Below are 11,760 nucleotides of genomic sequence, written 5' to 3' on the forward strand. Positions count from 1 at the left end.
CAGCTTCTTGTTTTAGTGCTCTGCCCTTTCCTCCCCTGTCCTTTTTGTCTCTTGCCCACTGTAGGATTTGTTATGTGTGTGATTTCCAAGGAGACACAGGTATCTGCATGCATACAAAGAAGCTAAAGTTCTTTTTATTTCATATCTCTTTGGAATATTTTGCCATGTTATGCCTGGTTTGGTGTAACGCTCCTATGCCTCCAGCTCTGCCCACAGATTGCTCTGTGGTAGTCTTTATTTTTCTTCTTCTAGAATTGTCTTTGCTGCAGTCTCCTACAGTGGGAATGCTCTGCCCATGCCCACAGAATGACAGAATGGCCCAGGTTGGAAAGGACCTCAAGGATCACAAACCTCCAACCCCCCCACCACAGGCAGGGCCACCAACCTCCCCATTTAATACCTGCCCAGGGCCCCATCCAACCTGGCCTTGAACACCTCCAGGGACGGGGGCATCCACAGCCTGTCTAGGCAGCTGTTCCAGCAACTCACCACTCTCATAGTAAAGAACTTCCCCCTGACATCTAATCTAAATCTTTCTTCCCTCAACTTAAAACCATTTCCCCTTGTCTACCCTTTCAAAGAGTACAAGGGCATAATCAGTCACCAAAAGTCAGCGGGTGGGTTTTATAAATCCCAGCTCACTATCCAGCAAGGTGTAACAACTGTTGTGATCAATATTTTACAGCAAGTCTGTTTGAGAAGTTACAATAAAGGCTTTAGCATCCCCGTGAGTAGCTGAATAATTCACAGGAGTGGCTCTAATCGCTTTAAGCTCTTTGCATTTGAAAGTAAGCCCAAAATTCAGAGTAATTCCGCAGTGAGGTGCTGTTTACAGCCCCTGAGCCGAGAGGGGATAAAGCTTCAAGGCCTTAACTGCTTCTCAGGTGTGCTGGAGCCCAGAGTGGGGAAAAGCGGTCTCTCTTGTCATTTGGTTTGGCTGATCTCTTTCACGATGATTTCTGAAGTGCTGGCACTCAGCGAGGCAATCGTGCCCTGCAGCCTTACAACTTCGCACACGCAGAACCCCGCACAAGCACAGCAATATTCCGCCAGGAAAACAAAAGCAAAAGAAGAACCGCAATGATCCCAGCGCTCAGCCGGTGCCCGGCCGCATCCTCCAGCCTTCAGCCCTGCCCTCCCGGCTCGGGGCAGCGCTCAGACGGGCGGGCCCTCACTGCCGCCCGTTGCCTTTCGCTCTGGGGGGCGGACCGGCTCCTTTTCTCCCAGCACCCGAAAGCCGTGGGGCGCTGAGCTCCGACAGCCGGAGCCGAACCTTCTCTGCCATGCCGCGCTGCCCCGGCCATACCACCGCGCTGCCACCACCACCACCACCCCCCCTCCTTCTCTTCCTCCTCCTCCTCCCGGCTCCCCGTCCCGCCGCAGCCGGTTGTGCCGCCGTGGGGCTGTGCTGCCCGGGCCGCTCCCCGTCCTGCCGCAGCACCGGCTGGCGGCCCGACGGCTCCTACGGGGAGTGCTATTGCGACCAGGCGTGCGAGCAAACCCTCGACTGCTGCCACGATTACAACCAGGCCTGCCCAGGTGAGCAGAAAGCCGTCGCTGTGTCTCTTAGAGGCGGGTGGGCTGGAGCCGGCTGCGCCCCTGTGACGGCACCGAGGGCTACAGGGTGCGCTGTGCTGACGGCTCGTCTGCGGGTGACCGGGGGTGAGCTGAGCAGAGAAGGCTTTATTTTAACGAGCTGAGCCATCCCGTATTCCCTTCCCACGAACAGCATCTCACGGAGCCCCTATCTGCTTACATAACGCTTTTATTTTATTTATTTATTTTTTTCCTTTGGTCTTTATTTTTTCTGTCGTTGTTCTTTAACCCGAATAGCTTCGCCTTCACACGGAGGCAGCTTTTCCTGTGGTTGAGTTTGTATGAGGAAATTAATAGTTCAACCCAAAGACCAGCACGGGCTGCCGGCTCTGCACCGTGTCCCGGCATTGAGCTCGGTGCTGCCGCCCAGTGGCGATCTGGCGGTACTGCAGCGCTCGTCCTGAGTCTGCCTTCCTTTGGGACTTTTCTTTCTTTACAAAATTCCTTTATCAAACTGGTTTTAAAGCAAAATATGATGGTGTTTATGTTAATGCCTGAAGCCTAAGTGGAACTGAAAAGAGTGGGAGATTTAAAATAAGTAGGATGCATGAGAGGAAGATAAGGTGGCACAAGGCAGCTTTCCACCCGCTGTGCCCAGTAGTGCCTGCTGACAGCTACCCGAGATGAAGTGATTATAGGCTACCCAAATATGAGGGAAAACGGGACCGTAGTGAGGTCTCATCTTCTCTGCACCCGTGTGCTCCTGTTACTGTTCTCAGTCAGGCAAGGAAGATTGAGTTGTGAGACACAGTTAATTACAGAAGGCATTCAAGGCTGCACCGCCACTGATGGCAGCCAGGAGCTCCTGTGCTGGCCAAGCACTGCTGCTAGGGCAGCCAGCCAGGGTCCTGCCAGGAGAAGGAGTGATGCCAGCACGGCCAGGGTTGGAATGCTGCTCTCCTTTTGCCTTCTGCTCAGTCAGGACAGACGGTGCAGTTCACTGATGAAGAGCGGACAGAGAAGCAGTGAAATGTTTTGGCAATTTTGTCTCAGGTAATTTTGTGCTGTAATAATAAACGTGTGGTTGAGCATCCACAGAACTGTTTCTCAGTAGTGTTGTCAACACAGTGAAGGTGAGGGATGGTCCCCAGTGTCTCCCTATTCTCCTGTGGCTGCCGAAGAGCTTGATGAATTCGCCCCTGCTTTTGCTCATGATCCTTCTCTTAGAGCTCAGTTTGATTCAGTCTAATACAGAACATTCTCTGTATTCCCTGATGCAGCTCACAGCAGTGTAGCAGGAGATGAGTGTCCCCATGCAGCCTGGACTACTTTGGGTAGCCGGAGCTTCTGGGAAAACACAGCTGGGAAAGCAGGAAAACTCATTTCTGTAATGTTCCACACTCTTTGTTTCTTACTCTTCCAGTTATCCCCTGCATTGTATCTCAGTGGAGTGCCTGGAGTGGCTGTGCGGAGCCTTGCAAGATGACATACCGTGTTCGGAGGAGGCACATCATCCAGGAGCCCCGGAATGGAGGAGAGGCATGTCCTGCCCTGGAGGAGAGGGCTGGCTGCGTGGAGTATTGGACTGAGCAAGGAGCAGAGTGTAAACAGTCCCTGAGTAAGTCCTCTGAAAATGTAAGTGCCTTGGTAACAGAGGAGGGCTGGTTTGGGCCAGCAGATTTGGTCTTAATTTGAAAGGAGTTGTTTTCAAACACCATTGGATTTGCTCTGGGTCTGTCTGGTGGGCATGAAAACTGAGCGCTTCACTCAGGGGTGTGGAGATATCCTTCCTGGGACAACGTTTAAAAATAGTTCCTACCATTTACTGTGGTCTGGTGTGTTTCAAAAGTGAAATATTACAGACCTGCCATGATCTCACAAGGGTAAATCTCTGGTAATTTTGATAGAGTTGGTAGATTAATGATGGTTTAAAACTTCTGGAAGTGTGTGTCGAGTGCTATTTTTTCTTTTTTTTTATTAATGAGTCATCTTCAAAAAGCCAAGAAGGAGCAATACCCATCAAAGGCAAGGTATGGCCTTTTCCCTTGGAGCAGGATACATGCAGGGGAAACCTCCTGCTGTTTTCTGGAGGAAAGGTCTGATTGGAGTTTGTTCAGGCTGATTTTTCATGATGTACCTTTACTGATTTTTTTTCTTTTTAAAGAACTGCTTGTGATTTATTTTATTTTTTTAATGGTATTTTTGGGTCAAAATCTGTCCAGTTTGGAATATAGCTCCAGCTGCCTTTATCAAACCTGTTGCATTGATGCCACTGCTAAATATTGCTTCCTGCTGTGTCTTTGGGTGTGCCTGATAAGGAGACTCACGCTACTCAAGCAAAAATCTGGCAACAATACAGATTTTCTTTTCAGTGAAACGGTTGGTGGGAACCAACAGTACAAAAATACACAGTTGTATTTGTTTTTCTCTCCTGCCAAAGATAAAACCAAGTGACGCTAAAGGTCCATCTATCCCTACTCTTTTGCAGACATTGCTGGCCTCGGTGTGGTATAACCACTTACACTGTGTACTCTTTCTCTTTGATATATGCAGTCCCTGCATTAATAACAACAGGAGGGTTTGGAAAAGCAAGGAAAAAAAGAGCTGCAGCTGATGGCCATGAGAGAGTGGGGTAAGTTGGTCACTCAGCACAGGGACACAGTCATACTCCATCTTGAACTTCTCTCTGCAGCTTTGGGCCTGTCTTCCTGCTGATAAGAACCAGCATCTCCCACCAGGACAGGGCACTTTACAAGAGCAAGGTGCTGCCCCTCCTCAGCAACAGTAATATCCACAGGGAGCCTGAAAGCTGTGAGTCTGCCTTGCTAGTAAGGCTGGTAGACTGATGCTATAAAGAAAGGTTGTATTATCAGTAAACCAAAGACCAGTCACTTCAGCTCTTGTCTATGTTTAGTTTGAGTGCTCAGTGCTTATATTCTCTGTCTTTACACAGTAGGATGTCTGTCAAGGAGCTTTTGAAAGTTGCATGCCTGTGGTTAGTGATACTGCTTGAAAAGATTCTTAACCAAAGACCACAGCTGATGTTTATACATGCATCTTTACTGTAAGTGTACATGGTGTATGTACTACAGAGTTTAAGAAGCAGTAGACCTAATGGGAAGAGTTGTCAAACGTGGAACAGCAGCCCCTTTACAAGAGAGTGCTGTCAGAATGTAGATACTGGAGTGTGATGTGTCTGTCCAGCAGCCCTCACTGTGATGAAACTTCTTTGTTACCTCTTTAACCAATGTAAGTCCAGCACTTGTCTCTTCTCCTTAGGACAGTCATTTACCAACTTGACCTTATGGGTCCTTACTATGAGTGAGAAGTGTGTGTTCCTAATCCAGAGCTTCTTTTCTGTTTAGATATGTTGCTGAGGTTTGGTGTGTCTCATGGATTAAAAATGTTAATTTTTATTAACATTTAATAAATTGCTGGACTTGGAGTTCATGCAGAGCCTCAGTGGGGCTGTGAGCATTACTGACTTGCGGGATTGTTCCTTGGTATCAGAAGTGGAAATGGGCTTTTTGCATGGGTCTATGTGAAAGGACTGAATTCTCAGGAAACAGAATCTGCTACCTTATTGAATGGGAAACTCATTAATGATGTGTGGTTGCTGAATTTACTCTGGCTCTCCCAGTGCTGCAGAAGGCTTTGACCTGGTTGTGAAGCTAACCCTCAATGGTTATTTTGGCTGCAGGTACTGTGTGGAGTTCCAGCTTGTGGCCATCACGCAGGGCTGCCTGCACAGTCACCACTCATACACTCACTGGATGCAGTATCTCAGGGAGGGCCACACCGTCTGTGTGGAGTGTCAGCACCCAGCCTTAGATTCTGAGAGTCTGCACTGCTATGGGGACGGCAGTGGAAGCCAAAGGTAAGAGTTTGGATTTCTTTTTTTCATGTTGAATTTTTCATTCTCCTCCCTCAATCTGCATGTCCCAGTTTCATAATGTGCTTTGTTCAGCTCTCTGGATCACTGTCCATGTATTAACTGGTGATCCTTGCTGCATACTCTGTTAGGCCAGAAATCTTCTAATCGCTTTCTTGCAGAAAAGTCAAGTATTAAACAAGTGGCAGAGCCAGGACTGGAAAGTTCTTCACTTAGTCTGCTAAATATCACAGAAATTTGAGTGGAATAGTTGTGGGTTGGTGTTTTTTCTTAGTGGTGGTGTCTTAAAGTTACTTCAGCCGTACCTCTAAGGTTAACAGTCCTATCAGGTCAGTCTAATAAAACAAACTTAGTTAATGATTTTTTAAGAACCGGGGATTTCGTTTCTACAAGTGACTCTTAATGAGCACTTCTGGCAAGTGGTAGCTGGCTTAGGGGCTTGGGCTAAGTGCTGGCACCTGCACTTGGATGGTAGCGCTGTTAAATCTCCACTGTTTCAGCATCCTTTCCCTGGAAAGCTGAAGCAGCTTTGGGGTGATTAATGGGGAGCACCCAAGGTGTACAGATTAGGTGGAGTTCATTGAAGGTGAAGGGAATGGCTTGAAGCTGTGACATGTCTTTGGCAGAGCCAGCAGCAGAGGAATCCTGGCTCTCAGGACTCTGCTGTGGTCACTGGATGCACAGCTTCTGCATTGCTTTTATCCTGATAGATACAATACTCTTAGATAAAATCCTCTTAGAATTTAACCCCCTTGTCAGTTTGTTAAACTACAAAACAGCCTGAGCTGACGTTACCTGTCACTGTGTTGAGGAATGGTTTTAAAACATATATGAAAGTTGAAATAAGCATGTTCATTTGAATTAGGAACTCTAAACTGAGTTTGTTAGGCTTTAAGCACAAAAAGTATTGCACTAGCAGGACTCAGTAATGGCCCTTTTATCAGGGTTTGTTTCATGCTTTTAGTAAGAGGAAGTCATGCTGGACTCTTTTCCTTCCTTGCCTCAGCTTGTTGTGTACAAAGATTCCTAAAGCTCTTTAGACAAAGAAGAAACAAAGACTTATTGGTGTGGCTGGGAAAGTTTCTTACTTGCATTCAATCTGAAGGTTATTTTAAACGATTACAGTAATGTTATTTTACTGAAGTGCTGGAGCCAGAAAGGAACATCAGATTAATTGAAATAAAAAATACATTCAGGAATTCATTTCCTCTCAGGGCTGCAAAAAGAGGAGAGCGTTTTCATTTGCTGAGCTATCTGGTGAACTGCACTGTACGTGGAATAGAAGCACAAAGAAAATGTGATGGTGTGGATCACAGCGATCTGATCCATGTTGGTAGGCTGAAGGCTGGAGATGAGCTGTGGTAATAGTGATTGGTTTACTGACTTCAGTGAACCAAGACTCATCCCATGGCTCTGCAGCTGGTTTGAATCCATCCCAAATAAGTAAAGCCTAGAAATTGTTCCTGTAGACTTGCTGTAGGCCTGTAAGAGAATTCCTTATAGGCATGTGAAAACCAGCAGGGAAAACAGCTTTCAATACAGTAAGCTTTCACTTCCCCAGTGCTATTGCCTATAATATCAAATGAACTAATGTCTGTGGCATTTTCTGGGCAGGTATGAGCTCTCTGTGTGTGCCAAGCTGACGTAATGTGTGCGTTCACTTAAGTTCATTACCGAGGTAGCAGTGTAAGCTTGCATAACAGGCAGCGCTGGTGTGGGCTAGCATGGGTAGTGGACAAAGCTAAAAGCACTGCAAAAAATAATGGAGATGCATTTAATGCCTCCTTGGTCTGTCAGTGCTGGGCTGTTTAGTCAGAGGTGAGTAGGCAGCTGGCAAGTGGGATATGAGTGTTTCTGCTCTGCAGCTTCTTTCTCCTCTGTGTGCATATGAAGCCTCCCTTACCTTCCACATGCATCTACTAGAGAACATCCATGACACAGTCTGGTGTTCTTCAATACTATGTGTCCTTACTACAATTGTGCTTCAAGTTGGTTCTTGGCTAGGGCTGGATATCTCACTTGATTTGTTTGATATCAGCATCCTAAGTATTTAATATAGGTGTTCTTTATATGAACAGAACTAACCCATTCGTTTCTAGAAATAATATGCTTTTTGTACCAGGTTACGTGGTGGAAAAAACTGTCCTGTGTGGTCTCTTGGAAGAAACTGGATTCTTGGTGGGGACAGCCATTGAGTGGGATGAGGGAAGTGTCTGTGAAAAGGTTTCTGCCTTCGATTAGAGTAAGTGGGCATACCTGAGCATGCAGTGCTGGCATGGAGCGGTGCTTTGAAGATCATGCAGTAAGGGCATAGGCTGGGATTTGCTGGAGAACAGAAGCACAATGCTTGGAAGGAACAGTGGAAGAAGATGGGAAGGCAACTGCTGCCCTGAGAAAAAAGGTGGTGGGAGGCCAAAGCTGAAGCCAGCACCTAGGATGCAGCGTGTTGCATGTGTGAGTGCACTTACTTAGATCTGCTCCTGAGTATCAGGCTGCTTGCTCAGTTCACCCTCATTTAGAATTTTTGCCTGTGCAACTCTACTGGTCACCTTGTCCAGGAGCCAGGTGGTGACTTGCTGGTGACCTCAGAGTAAGTCTGTGTGGCTGGGCTGTGCCATAGCACTGCCCTGGGTCTGTCAGGCTGTGCAGGGATGCTCACACAGCTGCTGCTGTCACACCCACGTCGTGCCTGCGCTCCTGTCTGCTCACGCTGTTGGTTCAGCAGCTCTTGCCATCATTTAGTTCACCAAGATATTGTTCCAAGAGTGACTCTCAGGAAGGAAAACATCTGACAAGAGTTTAAAATAAACTCGGCAACGCTGGTTTATTTTGATGAGTATTTCCTAATTATCTTCTTGTGTCTAAGTAGAATCTGGCTTATAAATGCATCAAAATGAAGAGAGTTGGTTGTTGTCAGTGCCTTCCACCTGTCCTATACTGTGCAGAAGAGGTTAGTTCATCTTAATCTCTGGTGTGAAATGAGTGTGAGCTCAGGAGTTTCCAACATTTTTGGTCAGATCATTATGGCCATCAGGTGGGATAATTCAATAGCTCGGATTGGCTTCTTCCTTCTGGAAGGTTATAAGATGAACAAGGTGGAGCATTAAACCTGGAAACTGATCTGTTAATTTTGCATCATATTCTGAAAGATCTACAAATAAAGCTCAGAGCAGCAGACTTGACATCTGTGAAATTGTTACTCAGCCTGCGTTGAGGCGGATCAGCTGCTCTTCATCATCTGGAGGAAGCTGTGGTGGTGGTAGCACATACATAAATGTCCATCCAGGCTGCAGTAGTTTATGCCCATGATTGTTGGGCAGGGGGAGAAAGAGAGTGGATGGACATGATTTATAGCAAAATCAGTATCTGCCTTCCCCACCAGCTGGACTGGAGTTGGCAAGCTTAGCTGATGTGTTTAAGCAGTAAAGCCTTTTAAAGGTAAAGCTGTAGCCCATAGTTCTGAAAGGTATGGGACTGCCCTGCACGCAGCCTGCATTATCGGGGATCTTAATCCTCCCTCTGTGGATTCTGGTATTTTGAAATGACCTTAAGCCAGGAGAAAAGTACACTGAGCCTTTTTCCAACCGTGTGTGATGCGTAAAACCCTGCTCTGGAGCATGACATCTCATTAAACTAAGGGCAGAGTTAGCCATGTGGAGCTACAGTAGTAATTCCAGTTTCCACAGAACTATAAAACAAGTTAGGGATCTGTTTGGCTGTTCTGCTAGCAGCCCTATGCACAGGGCATGAGGTGATATCAAATTGTGGTATCTGTGCTTCTTCAGAGGACAGGGCTGAGACGCACAGTTGTGAGGAATTCCTTTAAATCACTGCACCATCACTTCAAGGAAGGAACACACTGTGCATTTCTTGTACTCCAGCTGTTCATAGAGATGAATTTTGCAGGTCTCATGTTCAAATCCAGGTTCATGTGCTCATAACAGAGTAAGTATCTAACAAAGCCTGCGCTGCTTCTGCTTTCCGTTTCTGTGGCTCTTTGGCCAACATTTCTCCTGCAGCCACTGATTGTGACAAATAGCCCATGGATCTGCTTGGTTGTTTTAATAGGATGTTTCTCTGTTCAGTTCTGTTGAGATATTGATGGACTGCCTGAAGGAAAATTGTTGTGGTTTGGGTTTTTTGGGTTTTCCTTTTTTTTTTTTTTTTTTTTCATCATCTCCTGTGGCAAGAGGGCTCTGAGCTCCCTTGTGCATGCAGCGAGAAAGGTGCAGACTCCCTTGCTGGTGCAGAACGAAAGACCTTTATTGTAGGTGCTTACAACCTTTTATACCTGTGCAACAGCAGCTGGTCACATGTAGGAACTAGATGTCTTGTGTTTACATCTGGCTCAAGTTACTGCTGAGCTTTTTCACTCATTAGCAAGATAATGATTTTCTTTATCCCACATGCTCCTTCAGAGACCTGTCAGTAAGCTTGTTCCAGCAAGCAAAGCTCTGATACCTCTTGCTAGCTGCTGTGAGGAAGTTGTGTTAGAGTGCAACTCTTGGGAAGATAGAAGATCTTCAGCAGGTGTTCCACTGAGATGGTTACCCAGAGATGCACACGTCCCTGCCTCTGCTCACACAGACCCGGGCTGTGGGGTTGCATGCTAGAGTACTCCCTATCTTGTTGGCCATGGCTGGCAATAGAGCTCTGCCTGCTCAGGGAAGGCATGGTGCTACAAATTAAAACACTGATTTTGCCCACTCTGCAACCCGGCAAGGGATTCAGTACAGGAGTTACAGGGACATGGGATCATTTGTTGAATGGTTGCATGCAATGATGGTTACCTTGTGGAATGTTTCTCCAACCCCTTCTGGGTTTAACACCCACAGTGTGCTGCACTGGCTTCTTCCAATCCAGCGTTCCTGGGAGTACTGGTTGTGCTCTGCTTCGTGTTATTGTAACCCTGTGGGTATCGTCACTGCAGATACTTCTTTACTGCAGCAGAAGTGAAGAACTGGGTCCGTGAAGTGAAAACTGATGTTAGCAATGGAACTTACTGGGTGATTTGCTCTGCTTGAACAAACACCTTCCTGCTGTGGGAGCGCAGCATGCTGACTTTCTCCCTTTTATGCTTGTGTTCCAGGAATCAGCTGTTGCACTGGCAGGCAGTGGGGAACCCTCGATGCAGTGGAACATGGAAGAGAATTCGCCAGCTGGACACTTGCTCCTGTCCTTCTGTTCACAGCTTCTTGTTCATCTAACTCCTGACAGTCCCAGCAAGCAAGCGCTGTGATGGTTTGTCTGGCATAAACATGCAGTAGCAGTAGTAACCACAACCAAAACAATGACTTCTCCACAGCAGAGGCTGTGCTGCTTACTTTCAAGAGTTTGCTGTCTGCATTGGGTCACGCTGAATGCTGTACTCCTCAGTTGCCAAAGAAATCAGGCTGGCTGTGAAGTGCTGGTCTCTGTATATCCATTCCTGTAGCCTCTTCTGCCTGAGAGAGGCCTTTCTAACCCCAGTGACTTCTTTCAGATCACCCCCTCCCTCACATAAGAAAACAGGAAAAGTCCTCACAAATCCATGTTTAATTATTGTTTCCTAAAGTCTCACTGTAAATGCAACAAAAACCCAACAAAAAACCCAACAGCACAGAGTGAATTAACTCAAGTGTGTCCTTTTTGTGGCAGTTGCATTTCTTCATGGATTCTGTGCTCATATATCTATTCCCTTTCCCCTCCCCCCCACCTTCTCCTGCCCCAGATCTCATCATTTCATATTGATCTTCATTCCATATCGACCCACAGTCTTACACAGGGTTGATCTTGCACTGCTGAGATAATGACAAAACTTAGAAATGAGCCTGTTCCAATCTGTGAGGATTGAAGGTACCAGGGGTAAATGGGAGTTGGACTTCACATTCCAAGGAGCATCTTGGAGTTGCCCCCGAATACAGCTCAGTCCTAGAGCTCTAAATAGCAATTCATTCCGGATATACCTGTGGAGGCTAGCTGTGGCTTTGTAGGTTTGTTTTTTAAACTGGAAAATGTGAATTGTTTTCTTCATGTTTTGCTGATTTATAGTCATGCTTTTCTATAAGAAAATGGAAATAAAAGAGACTGGAGATGTTCTCCCAGTATGATGTTGCTTACCCTGTGTAGTGCCTGAGCCTGCCTCATTTGCTCAAGCTAGTCTTGCTGTCAACTCCTGTGCTCCAACAGGTAAGTTCCTTGAATCTTTAAGGTTGAAAAGACCACTAAGATCATCCAATCCAACCATCAGCCCATGCCTGAGACTGTTCTAAACCGTGTCACTCAGTGAGACATCTGCTTTTTTTCTTGAAAACCCCCAGGGCCAGTGACTCTCTGAGCAGCCCATTCCAAAA

General features: G+C 46.6%; 1 protein-coding gene across 2 annotated transcripts; it reads left to right on the forward strand.

The window, feature by feature from the left end:
- Positions 1–509: 509 nt before the first annotated feature.
- Positions 510–11,526, forward strand: LOC107323006 (somatomedin-B and thrombospondin type-1 domain-containing protein-like). Of its 2 annotated transcripts, XM_015881686.2 has the most exons (6): positions 510–1,539; positions 2,960–3,154; positions 4,090–4,168; positions 5,237–5,413; positions 7,551–7,670; positions 10,518–10,631. In XM_015881686.2, the coding sequence occupies exons 1-5, from the start codon at positions 1,284–1,286 to the stop codon at positions 7,621–7,623; spliced, it is 780 nt and encodes a 259-aa protein (XP_015737172.1). In that variant the 5' UTR covers positions 510–1,283; the 3' UTR covers positions 7,624–7,670; positions 10,518–10,631. The 2 variants fall into 2 exon arrangements, with proteins under 2 accessions (XP_015737172.1, XP_015737171.1); XM_015881685.2 differs by lacking the exon at positions 7,551–7,670 and having other exon boundaries at positions 517–1,539; positions 10,518–11,526.
- Positions 11,527–11,760: the final 234 nt, after the last annotated feature.

The sequence above is a fragment of the Coturnix japonica genome, chromosome 20 (genome assembly GCF_001577835.2).
Source record: "Coturnix japonica isolate 7356 chromosome 20, Coturnix japonica 2.1, whole genome shotgun sequence".
NCBI classification, from domain to species: Eukaryota; Metazoa; Chordata; class Aves; order Galliformes; family Phasianidae; genus Coturnix; species Coturnix japonica.

What these genes read in the sequence shown, in the direction of transcription:
- LOC107323006 (XM_015881685.2), top strand. Translation starts at nt 1,284, where the DNA reads ATGCCGCGCTGCCCCGGCCATACCACCGCGCTGCCACCACCACCACCA. An exon ending in TTACAACCAGGCCTGCCCAG is followed by an intron (nt 1,540 to 2,959) that starts GTGAGCAGAAAG and finishes TTACTCTTCCAG; the next exon opens with TTATCCCCTGCATTGTATCT. An exon ending in GATGGCCATGAGAGAGTGGG is followed by an intron (nt 4,169 to 5,236) that starts GTAAGTTGGTCA and finishes TTTTGGCTGCAG; the next exon opens with GTACTGTGTGGAGTTCCAGC.